The sequence below is a fragment of the Schistosoma haematobium genome, chromosome 4 (assembly GCF_000699445.3).
Source record: "Schistosoma haematobium chromosome 4, whole genome shotgun sequence".
Taxonomy (NCBI): domain Eukaryota; kingdom Metazoa; phylum Platyhelminthes; class Trematoda; order Strigeidida; family Schistosomatidae; genus Schistosoma; species Schistosoma haematobium.
Window position 1 is genome coordinate 887,596 of NC_067199.1, and position 21,199 is coordinate 908,794.

At 35.2% G+C, this 21,199-nt stretch overlaps 2 protein-coding genes across 3 annotated transcripts in view; one reads left to right on the top strand and one right to left on the bottom strand.

Moving 5' to 3' along the window:
* Positions 1–6,247, top strand: part of PDE2A_3 (cGMP-dependent 3',5'-cyclic phosphodiesterase) — a gene marked incomplete at its 5' end in the record, with an annotated part of 21,225 nt that extends 14,978 nt beyond the window's left edge. The window contains 2 exons of one of the 2 annotated variants that reach the window (XM_051219276.1): positions 1,016–1,377; positions 5,143–6,247. In XM_051219276.1, the coding sequence (XP_051065924.1) occupies positions 1,016–1,377; positions 5,143–5,314 (534 nt within the window). In that variant the 3' untranslated portion in view covers positions 5,315–6,247. Of the gene's footprint in view, positions 1–1,015; positions 1,378–1,427; positions 1,777–5,142 lie in introns of those variants that run through there. The other variant, XM_051219277.1, reaches the window with a different exon arrangement.
* Positions 6,141–18,478, bottom strand: PDE2A_1 (cGMP-dependent 3',5'-cyclic phosphodiesterase; the record flags this gene model as incomplete). Its single annotated transcript, XM_035731077.2, has 5 exons — positions 6,141–6,165; positions 6,451–6,909; positions 8,357–8,718; positions 15,746–15,952; positions 18,356–18,478. The coding sequence occupies 4 exons, from the start codon at positions 18,476–18,478 to the stop codon at positions 6,771–6,773; spliced, it is 831 nt and encodes a 276-aa protein (XP_035588500.2). The 3' UTR covers positions 6,141–6,165; positions 6,451–6,770.
* Between the last annotated feature and the right edge of the window lie 2,721 nt (positions 18,479–21,199).

Genomic DNA, 21,199 nt, shown 5'->3' on the forward strand with positions numbered 1-21,199 from the left:
ACATAGGCATGATTCTAGTTAAGTTGCATAAGGGCGCAGCAAGGCAAAGCAAAAGCTAATACATAAATGCCAGAAGACAATGAATCATTGAGTGATATTTAAGCAGTCAACATTTCAGCTAGAGTCTGTCATGTGCTCTAGTGATCATAACAGTAGAAAGAAATATGCTGATTATTATTATTCAAATAACATTGTCTATTAAGTAAGTGAATCAAAAGGGTTTAACCAATATCTAACCATAATCGAAAATGATTGTAGGATGTAAAGACCTGTATATATCTGAACAGCATCATTAATGACCACGGTGGATCTGATGTAGACGTAAAGGCGCGGATCGGTAAAGCAAGAACAGCATATCTATAATTGAAGAACATTTGGAACTCAATTCAACTGTCTGTCAACCAACACCAAAGTCACAATTTTCAATACAGATGTCAAAACAGTTCTACTGTATGTGGTGGAAACCTGGAGAACTACGAAAGCCATCATCCACAAGATACAAGTGTTTATTAACAATTGTCTATGCAAAATACTTCAGATCCTTTAACCAGACACTATCAGCAACAACCTAGTATGGGAGATAACAAATCAGATTCCAGTAAAAGAAGAAATCAGGAAGAATCGCTGAAATTAGATAGGACACACATTGAGGAAATCACCAAACTGCATCATCACAAGACAAGCTCTCACTTGGAATCCTCAAGGTCAAAGGAGGAGAAGTGGTAGACCGAAGAACACATTACACCGAAAAATGAAGACAAACATGAGATGAATGATCAACAAGTAGATAGAACTAGAAAGGAAAACCCAAGGATAAAAGGGGGTTGGAGAATACTGCTCAGCGGCCTATGCTTCACTGGGTAGTAACAGACATAAGTAAGTAAGTAAGTAAGTAAGTAAGTAAGTAAGTAAGTAAGTAAGTACAATAAACAACTTGTGTATTATCTTTTTCTCTCATTTCTTCTCTTTTCTTCTTCTTCTTCTTCTTCTTCTTCTTTTTCCTTTATTCTTATAGGAATATGAAAGATTTAAATTATTATTAAAACATATTATTTTAGCTACAGATTTATATCAACATATTTCAATCATCCCGGAATTCATTCAATTATCTAATGTATCTTATAATCCATTCAATAGACGACATCATGAATTACTTTTATCTATTCTAGTTACATCATGTGATTTAAATGATCAATGTAAACATTGGTTAAATACACTTGATTCAGCTAAATTCATTTATTATGAATTTTTTCATCAAGGTGATTTAGAAAAATCATGGAATACAATACCTTTATTATCATCATTTGATAGAGAGAAAGCATTTATACCAGAATTACAAATACATTTTATTGATTCAATTGTTCTACCATGTTTTAAGTAAGTGAATTGTTTACATAAATGAAATGATATGATATTGCTTTGATAAGAGTAATAACAACTCATAATTGATTGATCACGGAGTGATGATCATTATCATGTGTACCAAGTCCTTATTAGTCCAGATCAAATTCTATCGAGTATAGCAACTATACTACAGTAAGTCAGTCGGTCAGTTTGTTGGGATATTCAGGAAAATATCCCAAAAATTATCCTGTTAAGCCTAATGCTATCCTTGGACATGAAATGGTATCATCTTATTGGTCAATACTTGTTTAACGTGTCATTTTCCTACTGGCCATTATTGTACAATGTTATTTTCTATTTTATGGGACGTTGTGGTCTGCTTGACTGGTATATAAACAAGTATGTTTGAAATATAATGATTCATATATCCGAGGCTGTGACTTGTGTTCTGGACTCAACTGGCTGGGTTAGATAGGGAAGCGAGGCCAATCAGAACCCTAGGCTGTTCTACGTGTTTGTGCGTCTTTGGTCCGATCAATAATTCGCTACCCCTTAATCCGCAGCATCATTTTCACAGTCATAACACAGTTACAATGTAGTGTCAAGCACATATATGCATCGGTACAACTTACAACACCTTACTCATTATTAGCACAACATAACGAACAACAAATTCATAGAAGTAGTCACTTCAATCGTAGCAATATATAAAAGAATGATTGCATATAAGGATGTAATACAGGAAGAAAGAATTAGTTGATAGAAAGAAAGATCATATGAAGCGATTTTAATCTCATAGTTTAGAGGAAGACAGAGAGGGTATACACCGACGCCATTGTGATCGATTCTGAGCCATGTCACACACAGTCTCCAACCATTGATTACGATAGTCACATGGACCCCAACCAAGTAGTCTACATCTACCAACATGGGTAAGACTAGAAATTAGTGACTTTGTGAACTGATGCCACAATTTGGTTTGTCCACCCCTGACTTTCTTCCAACCATTCCCAACACTAGTCAGTATTGCGCGTCGTGGTAATCGGTGTTCAGGCATACGCAACACGTGGCCCAACCATTTCAGTGTCTACTATACTACAACCAGTTCCGATTATGATTAATTTTGGTTAAACCGTTCTATTAACAGTTAACAAGGTGATCGATTAACGAAGCAATATTAATACAAGACATAGCAAAAATTAGTTTATCATAACTATCTTACAAAGACAAGTGTTTAGATTAAGTTTTGCTGATGAATGTCAAATATTATGAAACCTAGGTTAACAGGCTTTGCAACCAATCACTTCCAACAGCCTAACGTCAGCGCTCCCTATCGAAATGCTCTCACATGGCCACGTGTTTGCAACCACTACCAGAAAATTCCTACTCACTGAGTTCTCGCGGCACCGGTGTTGTTTATGAAATTGAAAGGAAGAATAGTGAATGTCCGGCGCTTTACCCGGGTTGGTGAAGACGGAGAGTTCACCTAGCGGAGTTGGAAAACCTTAATTCTAAACCATTGGTGCACATGGTCTACCAGGATCCTGAAAGAACAAATGGCATATGTACCAATTATTGTTCACCAACTACCATGGAACTGTATCTCATAACATGGTTCCACTGCCTTGTGGATGAAACTTTTAGGTCAAAGGCTACGAGTGTAGCCCCCTGTTATAACCTGTGGTCTGAGTGCCCTGTTAATCTATAACGTAACGATACCGCCAATTAGAGAACAGTGAATTATCGATCAGACCAATGACTCATAAAACCCGTACGAGCAGTCTAGAGTCCTGATTGGTCCTCCTTTCTGCCTAGCCCAGCCAGTCACGTCCAGAACATCAATCTCAGCATCTGCGATATAAATCATGTATTTCAAACATACTCGGTTTATTTACCACCAACCAGACAGAACACACCTTAGCATAAATTGTGAAATAACATTTGTACAAGATTTAGCCAAATGTGGCTGTGAATGAGGGAGGTAGTAATTAATAGACAGGGTGTAATTCAAGAATGGAAAATCGTGTAATATCGGTTTATAGATTAAAATAAAGCTTATGATAAGGGAGACATGAATACGGATAGTTTAGTTGTTTAACAATTATACGATAAAAAATATACACATAGTATTAGTCCACAAATAAATCCCAAAAGTTACCGTTCATTATGCTTATCGGAACATAACACCATCCCCCCTCAAAGAAAACCACTTGCTACCGTCTGTGCACCCCAGTAGTATCACAGCCCACACATACACATCAATCAAATGATTTATATAGGTGCATATGTATTCGATGCCTCCATTTTACCCATATTTCTATGTTCAAATCAATAAATGAAAAAAAGTAATTACATCACTTTTTTGTTTTTAATTTATTTTTTCTCTCTATTTTGATTCCTTTAATTCATTCCATTTTGTTTGACCTAATTTTACTATTATTATTACTACTACTACAACTAATGGTGTTACTATCATTATTATTACTATTATTATCACTATTACTATTACTATGATGGTGTTTATTATTATGATTATCATTATTATTACTACTATTATTACTACTATTACTATCATTATTATTACCATTATTATCACTATTATTACTTACTTACTTACTTACGCCTGTTACTCCTCGTGAAGGAGCATAGGCCGCTCACCAGCATTCTCCATCCAACCCTGTCCTGGGTAATCCTTTCTAGTTCCGTCCAGTTGTATTTCATCCTTTCCATATCTGCTTCTATTTCCCGACGCAAGGTGTTCTTTGGCCTTCCTCTTTTTCGCTTCCCTTCAGGATTCCAAGTTAGGGCTTGCCTCGTGATGCAGTTTGACGATTTGCGTAATGTATGTCCTATCCATTTCCATAGTCTTTTCCTAATTTCTTCTTCATCTGGAAGCTGGTTTGTTCTCTCCCACAGAAGGCTTTTGTTGATAGTATCCGGCCAATGGATGTTGAGTATCTTGCGTAGACAGCTATTTATAAATACTTGTACTTTCTTGATTGTGGTTGTTGTAGTTCTCCAAGTTTCAGCTCCATACAGTAGAACTGCCTTGACGTTCGTATTGAAGATTCTCACTTTGATATTGGTTGAAAGTTGTTTTGAGTTCCATATGTTCTTCAACTGTAGGAATGCGGTCCTTGCTTTGCCGATCCTCGCCTTTACGTCTGCATCTTAACCTCCTTGTTCATTGATGATGCTTCGCAGGTATGTGAAGGATTCTACATCTTCCAGAGTTTCGCCATCAAGAGTGATTGGATTGCTGTTCTCGGTGTTGTATTTGAGGACCTTGGTTTTCCCTTTGTGTATACTGAGGCCTACTGATGCAGAGACTGCTGCTACACTGGCTGTCTTCATCTGCATCTGTTCGTGTGTATGCGATAGGAGGGCTAGGTCATCTGCGAAGTCCAAATCGTCTAATTGATTCTGAGCTGTCCATTGTATTCCTTGTTTTCCTTCAGATGTCGAGGTTTTCATAATTCAGTCGACTACCAGAAGAAGGAGGAAGGGAGAGAGTAAACAGCCTTGTCTGACTTCGGTCCTTACTTGGAATGCATCTATCAGCTGTCCTCCATGCACTACCTTGCACTGTAGTCCATCGTATGAGTTCCGCCTGTAGCTCTTATAGGGTTACTGCCGGTCCCAAGCCCGGGTAAAGGAGGAGGGTTGGGCATGGGGTTAACGTCCCGTCCCCAACTCGCTAAAAAAACGCTTATCACTATTATTATTACCATTATTATTATTATTATTATTATTATTATTATTATTATTATTATTATTGAATTTGTTTATTTCATTTAGGATATTGTCGAAAATTTTACCAAAATTTCAATCCACTCTTTATACTATTCATAAGAATAAACAAATTTGGCAAATTCTATTTGAAAAATTTAAACAAAATCAATTCATAAATTATACAAATGATTTATTATTTAATAAATATTATAATAAATTAATAGAAGAATATCTATGATAAATAGAATATAATGAAAGAATATGGGAATGATGATCTTACTTACTTCATGACGCCTGTTACTTCTGATGGAAGAGGAGAAGAGACCGCCGCATATCGACACTCTCCATCCAACTTTGTCCTGAGTAATTCTTTCCAACTCTTTCCAGTTATTATTCATCTTTTTTTTCATATCTGATTCTATTTCTCAACGTAATACACTCTTTGAACTATTATTATGATAATGATATTTTATAATGAATATATTTTATTGTACAAATATGTATATGAATCACATTTTGATGCTAAATAAATTTACTGACTAATACTATTCACACTGCAGTGTGTATGTGTGTGTGTGTGTGTGGAAATGTACTATTGATATCAACAGATATAAGTAGTATATATCATTCATCAATCAAAAATGAAATGTTTGCCAGCAGAAAGTTAAAAAAAGAGATTAAACAGAATAGAATAAGAACAATGAATGATTAGTATTGAAATGAAACAACAATCAATTCTCACAATTGATTGATTGATTGATTGATTGATTGATTAAAGTATTCATTGTATGATACTTAGATGTTCTGTAATTTAGTGTATTCGCATATATTCCATTGTTCTTACTTATGTATTCTCATTTATTGTTATACTACTTATATACTTTTTTTGTCTATAAACTATTTGTTTTTCTAATTGAGAACTATTTTAATATCTGATCTATCATCATTTCATTATTGAATAGATGTTTCTATTATGTATGTTTTTCTCATGTATATTAATTACTTTTATCTATTATAAATAATGAATGGATCAAGTCAATTAATCTATTAACTACAAACTAAATCTCTATTTTTCATGGATTCTGTTCGCTAAAAAGAAAAAAAGAAAAAAAAAACTTTTTTTTTGGAAATAATCAATTCTATTTAGTTACTAAACAAAAAAACAAAAAAATTTTTTTTTTTTTAATAATCAATAATCAATTTATATTATAGTAGAGAACAATTTAAATTTTAACTATAGGGAATGCATAAATAAGATAGTATGATGTAATCATTATTACTATATAATGAAATCATTGAAAAGATTATCGATTAATGTAATAAATATAAATAATGAAAATATAATGCATAGATACATTTAGATATATTACTTACTTACTTACGCCTGTTACTCCTAATCGAGCATAGGTCGCCTACCAGCATTCTCCGACCCACTCTGTCCTCGACCTACTTTTCTAATTCCATCCAATTCTTGTTCATTTTTCTCATGTCTATTTCCATTTCTCAAAGCAATGTGTTCTTTCGTTCTCCTCTTTTCCTTTGGCCTAGAGGATTCCATGTGAGGGCTTGTCTTCTGACGCAATTGAGTACATTCCTCAATGTGTGTCCTATCCACTTCCAGCACTTCTTTCTCATTTCTTCCTTTAATGGAATCTGTTTTTTTCTCTCACACAGTAGGTTATTTCTGATAGTGTCTAGCCAACGGATCTGAAGTATTTTGCGTAGACGGTTGTTAATAAACACTTGTATCTTGTGGATGATGACTTTCGTAGTTCTCCAGGTTTCCTCTCCATACAGTAGAACTGTTTTGACATTTGTATTGAAAATCCTGACCTTGATGTTAGATATATTATTGACCATTTAATCATCTTGGTTACAATTCCTTTATATTTTAATGATGATATATACTAACTCTACTGGTAACTATTATCATTATTATAATAGTAAATACAATTGCTTATGAAAGATATCAGTTGAATAATGATATATTTGATGGTAGTAAGAACATCTTAAATAAATGAATGGTATTCATTCAAGATTGACTACAATTTAGGTTGTTCTGTTCTACTTTACAGCTGCAAAAGGTGGCCATTAAGAGTACAAGATATTCGAAAGCTTAGAAATATTGTTCACATCTGCTGGGATTATCGGGTAAGCAATAGTGAGGTTAGATGCAGGGTATTAGAGAATGATGGTAAATCAGTTGATGAAGTTGTGAATCTTCATCGACTGAGATGGTTGGGCCACATGTTATGTATGCCTCAACACCGATAACCACGGCGCGAAATGCTGACTCGTATTAGAGGCAGTTGGAAGAAAGTTAGGGGCGCACAAACCAAATCGTGACATCAGTCCACAAAGTCACCAACTTCTAGTCTTACCCATGTTGGTAGATGTAGACTACTTAGTTGGGGTCCGCGTCACTATCGTAATCAATGGTTGGAGACTGTGTGTGACATGGTTCAGAATCGATCACAATGGCGTCGGTGTATACCCTCTCTGTCTTCCTCTAAACTATGAGATTAAAATCGCTTCATATGATCTTTCTTTCTATCAACTAATTCTTTCTTCCTGTATTACATCATTATATGCAATCATTCTTTTATATATTGCTACGATTGAAGTGACTACTTCTATGAATTTGTTGTTCGTTATGTTGTGCTAATAATGAGTAAGGTGTTGTAAGTTGTACCGATGCATATATGTGCTTGACACTACATTGTAACTGTGTTATGACTGTGAAAATGATGCTGCGGATTAAGGGGTAGCGAATTATTGATCGGACCAAAGACGCACAAACACGTAGAACAGCCTAGGGTTCTGATTGGCCTCGCTTCCCTATCTAACCCAGCCAGTTGAGTCCAGAACACAAGTCACAGCCTCGGATATATGAATCATTATATTTCAAACATACTTGTTTATATACCAGTCAAGCAGACCACAACGTCCCATAAAATAGAAAATAACATTGTACAATAATGGCCAGTAGGAAAATGACACGTTAAACAAGTATTGACCAATAAGATGATACCATTTCATGTCCAAGGATAGCATTAGGCTTAACAGGATAATTTTTGGGATATTTTCCTGAATATCCCAACAAACTGACCGACTGACTTACTGTAGTATAGTTGCTATACTCGATAGAATTTGATCTGGACTAATAAGGACTTGGTACACATGATAATGATCATCACTCCGTGATCAATCAATTATGAGTTGTTATTACTCTTATCAAAGCAATATCATATCATTTCATTTATGTAAACAATTCACTTACTTAAAACATGGTAGAACAATTGAATCAATAAAATGTATTTGTAATTCTGGTATAAATGCTTTCTCTCTATCAAATGATGATAATAAAGGTATTGTATTCCATGATTTTTCTAAATCACCTTGATGAAAAAATTCATAATAAATGAATTTAGCTGAATCAAGTGTATTTAACCAATGTTTACATTGATCATTTAAATCACATGATGTAACTAGAATAGATAAAAGTAATTCATGATGTCGTCTATTGAATGGATTATAAGATACATTAGATAATTGAATGAATTCCGGGATGATTGAAATATGTTGATATAAATCTGTAGCTAAAATAATATGTTTTAATAATAATTTAAATCTTTCATATTCCTATAAGAATAAAGGAAGAAGAAGAAGAAGAAGAAGAAGAAGAAGAAAAGAGAAGAAATGAGAGAAAAAGATAATACACAAGTTGTTTATTGTACTTACTTACTTATGTCTGTTACTACCCAGTGAAGCATAGGCCGCTGAGCAGTATTCTCCAACCCCCTTTCATCCTTGGGTTTTCCTTTCTAGTTCTATCTACTTGTTGATCATTCATCTCATGTTTGTCTTCATTTTTCGGTGTAATGTGTTCTTCGGTCTACCATTTCTCCTCCTTTGACCTTGAGGATTCCAAGTGAGAGCTTGTCTTGTGATGATGCAGTTTGGTGATTTCCTCAATGTGTGTCCTATCTAATTTCAGCGATTCTTCCTGATTTCTTCTTTTACTGGAATCTGATTTGTTATCTCCCATACTAGGTTGTTGCTGATAGTGTCTGGTTAAAGGATCTGAAGTATTTTGCATAGACAATTGTTAATAAACACTTGTATCTTGTGGATGATGGCTTTCGTAGTTCTCCAGGTTTCCACCACATACAGTAGAACTGTTTTGACATCTGTATTGAAAATTGTGACTTTGGTGTTGGTTGACAGACAGTTGAATTGAGTTCCAAATGTTCTTCAATTATAGATATGCTGTTCTTGCTTTACCGATCCGCGCCTTTACGTCTACATCAGATCCACCGTGGTCATTAATGATGCTGTTCAGATATATACAGGTCTTTACATCCTACAATCATTTTCGATTATGGTTAGATATTGGTTAAACCCTTTTGATTCACTCACCACGGTTCATGAAAACTCTGAGATTGATCTATGTTGACGTCGCATATAGATATAGGTGAGTTTAAGATTAGGAGGTAATAGCTGTTCATTTATCTGTGTGTTTTTTCAACGGGAGCCAAACGAACATCAATGAGTAATCTACATTAATCTACACGAAACTAATTTATCTAAAATCCTTTAAATAAGTTTAGGTTTTAAGAACATTCAAAAGAATTCTGAGCCACGAATATATTGTTGGTTATTCATAGTTATGTAGTTGATTCTTTCAGAAATGAAGATATTCAAATCGTTGTTACTGGTTTTGTTTATCAGTATTGCTACCTTGAGACTCTAATTACACTTTAATGATGTATCAAGTTGTACGCTACGCCCGGTGGTGCTCTCCTTTCTAATTTTATCCCACCTTACTACACTAAGACAGTATAACCTAGTAATTACACTAGAAACTTGATGAAAGAAATTCAATTTGAAAAAAGCAGTAAACATTGTCTACTGTTTACCAAAAATTTACTAAAGGAATATATTACTCATAAGGGAATTAAGTAATAGTACAAATGACATACATTACGCAAATCATCAAACTGCATCACGAGGCAAGCCCTAACTTGGAATCCTGAAGGGAAGTGGAAAAGAGGAAGGCCAAAGAGCACATTACGTCGTGAAATAGAATCAGATATGAAAAAGATAAATATAACTGAAAGAACTGGAAAGGATTGGTTGGGAAAGGGTTGGATGGCGAGTGCTGATGAGTGGCCTACACTGCTCCACGAGGAGTAACAGGAGTAATTAAGTAAATAAGTACAAATGTCTCATTGATAATATATTGAATTGTGACACCGAACAATAAAACTTCGTATTTCCGCAAGTACTAATATCCGTTTTCTCCAGATTACGGTTTTTGTATACAACTGTGTACTGACCGGCAGGAAATTTTAATTCAAAACATCCTGTTATTTATCTATGGTCATTATTCATGGTTTTGATATTGCAACTGATCTTAGAATCCATTAGTTATAAGTGTCAATTATGTTCACAACTGTTTGCAAAAATACATAATCAAAAAATTGGGAAACTTGAAGAGAAAATCACGGTTTCCTGGATTAGTTCCTATAAATATATTGACAATTCTAGCATATTTAAATTATGGCAAAGTAAAATTCGGGATGAGAGTTTCGCCACTCATGGAAATCAACAGCTGCGTGTGATTTACTCCTAATGTCGGTATCTCTACTGACTTAAACATAGTACATATTGCTTCAACTATCAACAGGTTATCTACCTAGCTGCTACTTTCCAATGTTAACAGACTTGTTCTAATTGTTGATATTGAGGGTTGGAGTTAATAAATCTCTGTTGGAATCTGCTCATGCTCCCCCATATAACAACACATAGTTATTAATAGTGATTATGAGTAATAGCAACGGAATAGTATAAATCAACCATTGTGATTTTAAAAGTATGAAGTGTATTCAAATTCCTGCAGTTTCTAAGCACATTTATTAGTGCATTGTACATCAACTAGAAAAAAAAAACAAAAGAGAATACACTTAAATTACAAAAACACTTCTACATTTATAGATTAATATTTTATGACTCAATAGACGAAACTGTAATTTATGAACGAACCAATCAGATTTATAGATGGCAGATCTTGAATTTTGGCGCGAAATTCATTCATTTATTTGGCTAAATAGAGTTTTATCATTATAGCTGTGACCAGTAGAGCTAATCCGTGTCGGGTAGAGATAGGTATCTACCTCAGTACAATGGAAGATGGTCGCGCAAACTTGTGGATTGGTTGAGGTTAGACATTAACACCATTAGATACCGGCTCAGTGATCTAGAGGTTAAGCGTTCGTGCACAAGACTGATAGGTCTTGGGTTCGAATCTCACGGGATGCGGGATCGTGGATGCGCACTGCTGAGGAGTCACGTACTAGGAAGAAACGGCCGTCCAGTGCTTCAAGGTTTTTCATGCTGGTCTAGCTTCAACTGACTCAATATTTTCAGTCAAAAACTTAATAATCTCCACAACACCTAAACTGATATTTATCATTATAGTTTATGTCAGTTCGTGATAAAAGCCCGAAACCTAATCCCTAACCCTTAACCCCATCAACTGTTCATCACAATTCTAATTTCCCACATTGATTTATAACTATCATTTTGTCCTAATTAGGAGGTGGACATTCTCAAGGTTACTTTAGCATCAGTCAAAGATTGTCCATAAATTATAGATCTCACCGAATACATCGACTTTTTTGTCTCTAACTAGACAAACTGAATCTTTTTTTTCTTCTCCCATCTAATTTACTTTAATGTTAATGATGACGACTATGATGATGTAATTAGATTATGTAACCATGTAATCATCATATGATTGTTTAGTTTATGGTAAAAGACAAAAAGAAATAATCATTCGGTCACACGATCTACTGTTGAAGAAGAAAAAAAAGAAAAGAGAAGAAACTGATAAATAAAAAGAGTAAAACTTGTAACAAAGAAATTAAAACTTAATAAGTGGTCAATGATGGATAGTGGCTAGCAGTGGAATTCAGTTTGACGCGCGTTTCGTCCTGTTTAGGACTCGTCAGCTGAATGTATCTGCATCTCAGAGTTCATGTTCACTCTCGGGCTCGAACCCAGGCTGATCAATTGCAGTCTTAAACCTCAATGGGAAGATACAAGCCAAACAATACCAAGTGAATTTTGTTAGTAAATTATTGTACCTATTAAAATACATTAGGTAGTGAATCTCATAAACTTTTTTTCGATAGTATTTACATTACCAATTCTAATCAATGTCTCAATTGATTACGTAAGACTTAATAAATGTAATTATTATGTAATAATTATATCAGAAAGATTTTGTGGATATTATAATCATTTCAATGGTTGAGATTATGAGTCAATTAAAGTGTCGCTCAATTTCGTGGATTAGTTGAAGTTAGATATTAACAGCGTTGGATACCGGCCGCCTCAGTGGTCTAAAGGTTAAACGCTCGCTCGCATACGAGACTGATAGGTGCTGTCGAGGAATCCCACAACAGGACGAAATGGCCGTCCAGTACTTCCAGGTTTTCCATAGCGGTCTAGCTTCAACTGACTGATGATCTCAACCATTAAAATTAATAGTTATATGAAAACATTTCAAGTGCGTTTTGAATTATTGAATAATGTAAGTACTGATTAAATTCAATGAAATGATTGCAGAGCAGCCGCTATCAAACGTTTTTGTGCGTTATGGTCACTTCGCCGAGCATTAAAATGCTTTGACGAGGAAATGTTTAGAATTTCATATCCTACCTATGCAAAACCACACTTACAGTACTGTATCCACGCGGCTAGCCCATGTCTGATAAAGGATACAAACTCACTTGAGCGTGTTCAGCGTGTGGGAACAAAATTAGTAAAGGGTCTTTCTAGACTCCCTTACGATAAGCACTTAAAACGCCTATAACTTTTCATCTTGTCGTACCATAGGACCCGGGGTGACCTTATACTGGCATTTTGTATCCTTAATTATGATTTGGGTGTTAATATGTTTTATCTGTTTGCTCCCTCCAGCACTAATAATCTCCGAGGTCATAGCAAGAAGGTTCACAAATTGTGATCCAATAAACTTAAAGTGGTGTCCCGTTTTTTTCATCGAGCATTCAATGACTGGAACGCCTTACCTAAACAAGTGGTATCAGCCCAATCAGTGAATATTTTCAAGGAGAAGCTGGACCTTCACTGGAAGGCAGTCTGTCAGGATTAGCAGAGGTTCACCGTTCTACTATCCTTATTACTGAAGACTGATTATATAAATCTAACTATTTGCTATGTTAGGCCCACATAGGTTGTTCTACAACCTACAAGTTCTACAAGTCATCAGTATCCATCAACACAACTTACATAGTTTGATAGACTAGTATGAATTAAAAATCATCTATTATTTAATCAAATTTTTCCACTGTCCAAATTAAATTCAATGGTTGAATTCATGAATCCATTTACGCTAGAGTGCCATTAAAAAACTTGAAACCATTGAACGGCCATCTCATCATAGTATAGCACTCGTCAACAGTGAGCATCCACGATCTTGCATGTGGAATTCGAACCCAAAACCTTCGGTTTCGCGTGCGAACGCCTAACCTCTACACCATTAAACTGGTATCCAACGGTGCGAATGTCTAATTTCAACCAATCCACAATATTGCATGACCGTCCATCATTGTCTTCAATGAGTAACTGCCTCACAACAGGAACGGTTTGACTCCATTGGTCACGTCTACTACAATTTCCACAATCTCTCATTCTGACTAATTACAATTGTTGTACATAAAGCATACTTAAATTATGTAATAAATACCAGTTATTTAAATAAATTCTATTTATGGAGACACTAAGTATTGTGTTATCTATCCTTTTCTCAAAGTACAATATCTAGCATCTGCAAGTGATTTTCTTTCTTTTTTAAGTAGGTGAATATTAAATATACGAGGATAATTTTCACTACGAATTTCATTTCAATCATTTGAAGTTATCATATATATATATATATATATATATATATATATATATATATATATATATATATATATATATATATATATATATATATATATATATATATATTTGAATACACCATCGTAGCTCATCTAAATCCACTGGATGGAGAAAAGTACTTACTTACTTACTTACGCCTTTTACTTCCAATCAAGCATACGACAACGATCAGCATTCTCTAACACACTATGTCGTCGGCCTTCCTTTCTAGTTCTATCCAATTCTTGTTCATTCTCCTCATGTCTGTCTACATTTCCCGGTGTAGTGTGTTCTTTCGTCTTCTTCTTCTCCTTCTTTGGCCTTGATGATTCCAAGTGAGGGCTTTTCTTGTAGCGCTGTTATGAACGGGGAATTAAGAAGCCCAGACAATTACGAAAGCTATTTTCTTGGGACGTTATTGCATTTCATTCAAAACCTGTAAAACACTTATATTTATTTTTGTCCCTATCTTATTCTACATAACACGAGCTTTCGTTCTATGTATCATTCACTAGCATACCCTTTTTTGTTCCAAAAATATTGTAATTTAAACATTATATTTTGCACTATAATTTCTACCCTAATTCCCTGTTTCGGGCATAACTGTATTTTTCCAAATTATCGTACGTCGTGGTCAAGATATGCACTTATTTATTCATGTACATTTTTGTAGTAATCCGAATTCAGAGAATCCAGAGTTTAGTGTTCCAACTGTCTTGTCTTCTTTCACTCGCGTGCTTGCCAGCCAATCAGGATTTAGAATAGTTCTCTCTACCCCAATCGAACTCACGCGTATTAGACTCAAGGTTAAGCCACTCAGCCTAACGCGTCAAGGTCATAATTTAGACTACACAGACCAAGGTCAAGTCATAACAAGTATCACGGGGTAAAAGCGATCCAAGGTCATAACAAGCGCAGTTGGATGCTTTCCTCAATATGTATGTTATCCACCCCCAGCACTTCGTCTTGATTTATTTCTCCACTGAGATCTGGTTTGTTCTTTCTAACAAAGGGCTTTTACTGATAGTGTCTGTTCAACGAATCCGAAGTATTTTGCGTAGACAATTGTTAATAAACACTTGAATCTGATGGATGATGGCTTTCGTAGTTCTCCAGGTTTCCTCTCCATACAGTAGAACTGTCCTGACATTTGTATTGAAAATTGTGACTTTGGTATTGGTTGGCATTGCTTTGAGTTCCAGATGTTCCTCAGTTGTAAATATGCTGCTCTTGCTTTACCGACCCGCGCCTTCACATCTGCATCAGATCCACCGTGTTCATTAATGATGCTGCCTAGATATGTAAAGGTTTTTACATCTTCCAAATCTTCTCCGTCAAGTGTGATTCGATTGTTGCATGCTGTGTTGTATCGGAGAATTTCACTTTTCTCTTTGTGTATATTGATACCTTACTGCTGAAGAGGCTGCTGCACTGGTCGTCTTCTGAATTTGTTGCTGCGTATGTGATAGGAGGGCCAAATTATCTGAGAAGTCTAGGTCATCCAGCTGCATCTTAGATGTCCATTGTATCTCATGCTTCCCTTCAGATGTTGACTTCTTCATGATTCAGTCGATCATCAGGAGAAAGAGAAAGGGAGAGCGTAAACAACCTTGCCTGACATCGGTCTTCACTTCGAACGAGTCTGTCAATTGTCCTCCATGCACGATTTTGCAGTTTAATCCATCATAGGAATTCTGTATGATATTGAATATCTTCTCACGTACGCCGTAGCGTCGAAGCAGTTTCCATAGTGTTGTTCTGTCGACGCTGTCAACTGATTTCTCGTAGTCAATGAAGTTGATGTATAGTGACGAATTCCGTTCAGCTGATTGTTCCACAATGATCTGTAGAGTTCCGATTTGGTCTGTAAACAATCGAAACTTGCAGAATCCTCAAAGAAAATTATACACTTATATGCAATATTCGCCTATTAAATGAACGGGAAAATGATCAGAATTACTTAATACTACACATATATTGAAGATTGAGAAAGGGATACGTAATCTCTCCCTCTCTTTCTCTTTCTCTCTTCCTTTTTGGCACATAATACTTTCCTTATCGAATTTCGTTCAATTTCTTTGTTTACCTCAATCATGTGATTAGTATGATCATAATAAGTTGAAATAAAGTAACATTATTATTATTATTACTACTGTTGTTGTTTACAAGTTTCTTTCTTTCTTTCTTTATCTAAAATTGTTGTTATTATCAATGGTAATGTTGTTTATTTGCAAAAAAACAAATAAGTTGATGTGAATAAACTTTTTCATGTGTTGTCAAAGATTGATTCATTAAAGACTGATTTCAGATGAAGTAATGTTCATGTACGACTCTAAAAACGATCAATCCTAGAACCTTTAAATTCCTCCGAGAACTCTTTGTTGGGGTGATCCAGAAAATTTCTTGCAAAATATAAACAAGGATTAGGAGACACTAAGAAGCGTTTCATCCAATCGGCGTTCACTTGAAGTTTTAGCCAGAAACATCAAGGAAGTGAAACGTCACATGTAAAGGTTCTGATTGGCTGATTGCTATACTGCTACTATGTTTAGTAGCATTCCAGAATCTTCGAACAACCCAAGGACATTCAAAATATAAAAACACTGTATTTTCTGTATTAAAATGAACCTTGGAGTAAACTATTTCTCGCATACTTTACGTCTTCTCTCTCGTTGTTCAGGTCGCTGTATAGTTCTAGCTTGGGGATTACCGAATAGCTTAGGAAACGAATATAGCATTCAATTTGCAAGACTTATCACTCTTGATTAATAAAAGTATTTGACTGGCTGTAATGAACAAGAACACAAAAGGAGACAATCAAATGTCTTTCAATACACAAATTACTGAACATCTTAGTAAAATCTGAGAGTCATACAGTAATTACTTCAATTGAAAAATGTTAATCCGTCGTCTCAGACTTCATTGTCCCTTCATTTCCACATCAATCATTCTTTATTCTCATTCTCGTTTTTCTTCTATCTTCTTAACCTTCTGTCACTAGGCCTTTCATTTTTGATTGATGATACATATACTACTTATATTTGTCGATATCAGTAGTACACATCAACATATCATTAATTGACTAGATCAATGTATAATTCAATCCTTTCATCATATAATAAGTTTTTTCTTTTAAATTCAGTTTCATTAACTTTATACAAATGCATATTTTAAATTAGACTTCCGGAAATGATAATGAAACTAACGATGGAATTGAATAAAATCTATGTAGACTTAAATGACTTAGTAATTATCATGGATTCATATTGATTATTTAAACAATGACTATCACAGATAACATTGAGGAAAAAGATAAGGAATGTGTATATACTGTGCGCTATTTTAAACTGATTATCAGACATATCAATTAAGATCAGTATAGGTTTGTGGAGATTATGAACTGATTGATATTAGACCACCATTATAAATCTGAGAGCACTGAACGGCCATTTCGTCCTATTGTGGGATTCCTCAGAAGTGCGCATTTACCATCCCGCTCGCGGGATTTATACCCAGGACCTTCAGACTTGCGTGCGAACGCTTAACCACTAGACCACTGATCCGGCCGGCATCTAACGCTGTTAATGTTAAACTTAAATTACTTAGTAATTATCACATATTCATATTGATTATTTAAACAATGGCTACATTAAAATTCATTCTAACATTATGTTTAGCATTTAATGATATAAACTGACAGAATCTGTCAGTTGCCCAACTAGAAGGCTAATTTATAGCTGATCTGCAAATTAATCAAATACAATTTAAAAGGGTGAAGGGGGGCATTTTTTAACTGTCAAGTAGGTAAACAATGGATAACAAATGAAATTTTGAATGTTTCTCTTTCTTGTAAATGTTTAAATACTGCTATTGATTAAATGTTTCTTTTTTCATAGGGAGAAACATCGTCTAAGTACTCAATTAGTTACTTGCCTATGCCAGTTACCGCTCATAGAGCACAGGTTATCAACCAGAAATCTACAACATACTCTGTTCTTAATTCTCCTCTTCAGCTGTGTTCCAGGCGTTATTCATTATTTTAATGTTCCCACCCCCCACACTCCGATCTATAATCCGATTTGTTCATTTGCCTGTCCGTTTTCCTTCCACCCTGAACATTCAAAGTTAGGCCTTACTCTGTTGTACAGTTTGCTGATTTCCACCATATGTGTCCTATCCACACCCAGAGTCTTTCCGTAATTTCCTCTTCATCTGGAATGATTGTCATTGATTGTGTTTGATAACCGGATCTGCAGTATCGTGCATAGACAATTGTTTATGTATACGTATATATTTTGGTTAATAGTTCTAGTAGTTCACCACGTTTCACCTCCGTACAACAGAACTGTCTTGATGTTTGTATTGAAGAATCTGACTGATTTTGGCTGATAGTTGTTTTAAGTTCCACATGTTCTACAGCTGTAGGAATTCTACCATTGCTCTGCCAATTCATCCCTTCACATATGCTCTAAATTCTCCTTGTTCATTGATAATGATGCGGAGATATGTGAAAGTTTCCACCTCTCCTAGAGATTTTTCATCAAGTTTGATTGAAATGTTGATTTCTGTGTTACACTTCAGCATCTTGGTTTTTCTCTATAGTAGTAATTAGTAGTTTCCACCAGGTTTTTTCTGGTAGGAGGAACCTTAAGTTGCATGCACTCACTGTATCGTATTGAATAGAACTTCAATTACAACTAGACCAACATGAAAAACCTGGAAGCACTGGAATGGGATTCTTCAACAATGCGCATCCCCAATCCCCTACGCGCGATTCAAACCGAGGACAACTGAACCGACATCCAATGGTGTTAATATCTAAATTCAACCAATCCACGAAATTGCACCATCATCCACCATTATCTTCAAGGAGTTACTATCTCACGACAGACCCTCGTACGGGATTGTGGATGCGCATTGTTGAAGAATCCCATTCTAAGACAAAACGGCTGTCCAATGCTTCCAGGTTTTTCATGATGATCAAGCTTCAATGAACTCATGAATCCAAATATTTAACTTCCTACAATCTCCATCACAAAATCCCCCTCACTAATTACTAACCCTTATCGTACTATTTTTTAACTGATTAACTATTTTCTATTATAGTTAAACACAAATCTTGCCTTGATTTGTTTTGATTTCAGTTATTTTGTTATTATTGTTGTTTATTCCAATTGTGAATGAATTAAGTTGACTTTTATCAGAAAAATTCTTTTCCGGATTAATTATGATTATGATTATTATTATTAATTCTATATTATAAGTTAGTAGTTTGTTTATTTTTTTCTAATTTTTGCATTACATTCACTTAAATGAAAGTTTGTATTCAGATAAAGTAAACAAAACAAAACAAACACACATCTACACACACACACACACATACACACATAGACACAGAGACAGAGAGACACACGCACATATGACAACAAGGAAAAAATGTCAGAATTAATTAATAGTAGTATAATAACTTTTTTTTGATTTCCTTCAATTCATTAATTTTTCAGTTAAAATATCTGATTAAAATAAGAAATTAATTTAGAAATCTTCCACTTTACCAATATCACACACACACACCCACACACATTTTTGAGGGGAGGGGAAGGGGGAGGGGGAAGGAATTATTGATTTGAATGTATAATTATACAACTTGATGAGAATTCGTTATTTATATGTATTTGTGTTTCTCTCTTTTTTTTAATAACTGATTGTTGCTATGGTTACTTTTATCGTCTTTTATTTTGTTTGTTTGTTGTTTTCTAATCAATATTGAATGGAGTTATTAAGATTTTTGGTTAAAAATGTAAAAATAAACTTTCGAAAAATTTATGGAATGATGATAAATGTTTATTGTGATGGGGATATTAAAGAAATTAGCTCTTTTCAGTACAACTATTAATCTCACTCATTAATGAAAACATTACAAATGTATATAATCTATTTATACTTTCAGACACCCCCAAATGCCCTGGTATAGCCGAGAGTGGGAAGAGTCCTCTCTCCCTCTCGAAATGCTCTCACATGGCCACGCGTATATAACCTCTGCCAGGGAAGTCCTACTCACTGCCTTCTCGTGGCGGGGGTGTTGTTTACGAAATTGAGAGGACGAAAAGCGAATGTCCGGCGCTTTAACCGGATTCCAAACCAATGGTGCACATGGGCTCCAGTATCCTGTGGGAACAAATGCCGTATGAACCAATTGTTGGTCACCGACTACCACAGGACTGCATCTCATCACGATGCTCCACTGCCTTGTGGATCAGATCTTCAGGTCGAAGGCTCGGCGAGTGGCCCCCTAAGAAAACCACCTGCTTCGGTCCGGGCACCCGTGCAGTATCACAGCCCTCACACATATCGAATGAGATTTGTGTGGCGCATATCTATTTGGTGCCTCCTTGTACCAATGTCTATGTGTTAAAATAAATAAAATGAATACTTAATTCATTATCATTGATGACACAAACTTAGTATTATCTGTAACAGTATATATTTCACTTAAGATTAATGATAATGTGGTGTGTGCTACTGATGTCAATGGATATAAGTAGTATCGAAAGTGAAATATCTTGAGACTGAAGTTTAAGAAGATCGAAAGAAAGAAAGAGAATGTGAACAAAGAATAATTAGTGTGAAAATAAAGGAACAATGAAGTCTGAGACGATTGATTGGCATTTTGCAATTGAAGTATTTACTGTATGGATCTCAGATTATACTAATTCATTTTGTAATTTTGTATTTAAATACATTTGCTTGTCCCCGTTAGTGTTGTCATTCACTGGAGTAACACCAAACGTTTGTTGATATGAGCCTCCTGAATGAAAACTTTATTATTGTTTTCGTTATCAATGAATCTAAGATAGTGGTTGGAGGTAGTCAACAGGAAACCCTGAACTCGGGTTTCGTGCTACTGGCACTCTTCACCAAGGTGTACTTGTAATATTGAGGAAACTGGTACTCCATGACGGATTCAATCTCGTATCACCCAGCTTCACAATCAGAGCACCAGTTCCCTTAATAATACAGGTACACCTTGCTGACGAGTGCCAAGTAGCACGAAACCTGAGTCCAGGGTTCCCTGTTGACTACCACCAACCACCATCTTATCTCAACATAGTGCACGCAATATCGAGTCACCTAGACTAGTGGCTACATTGCGACTTGGTCGATAGCACTGATC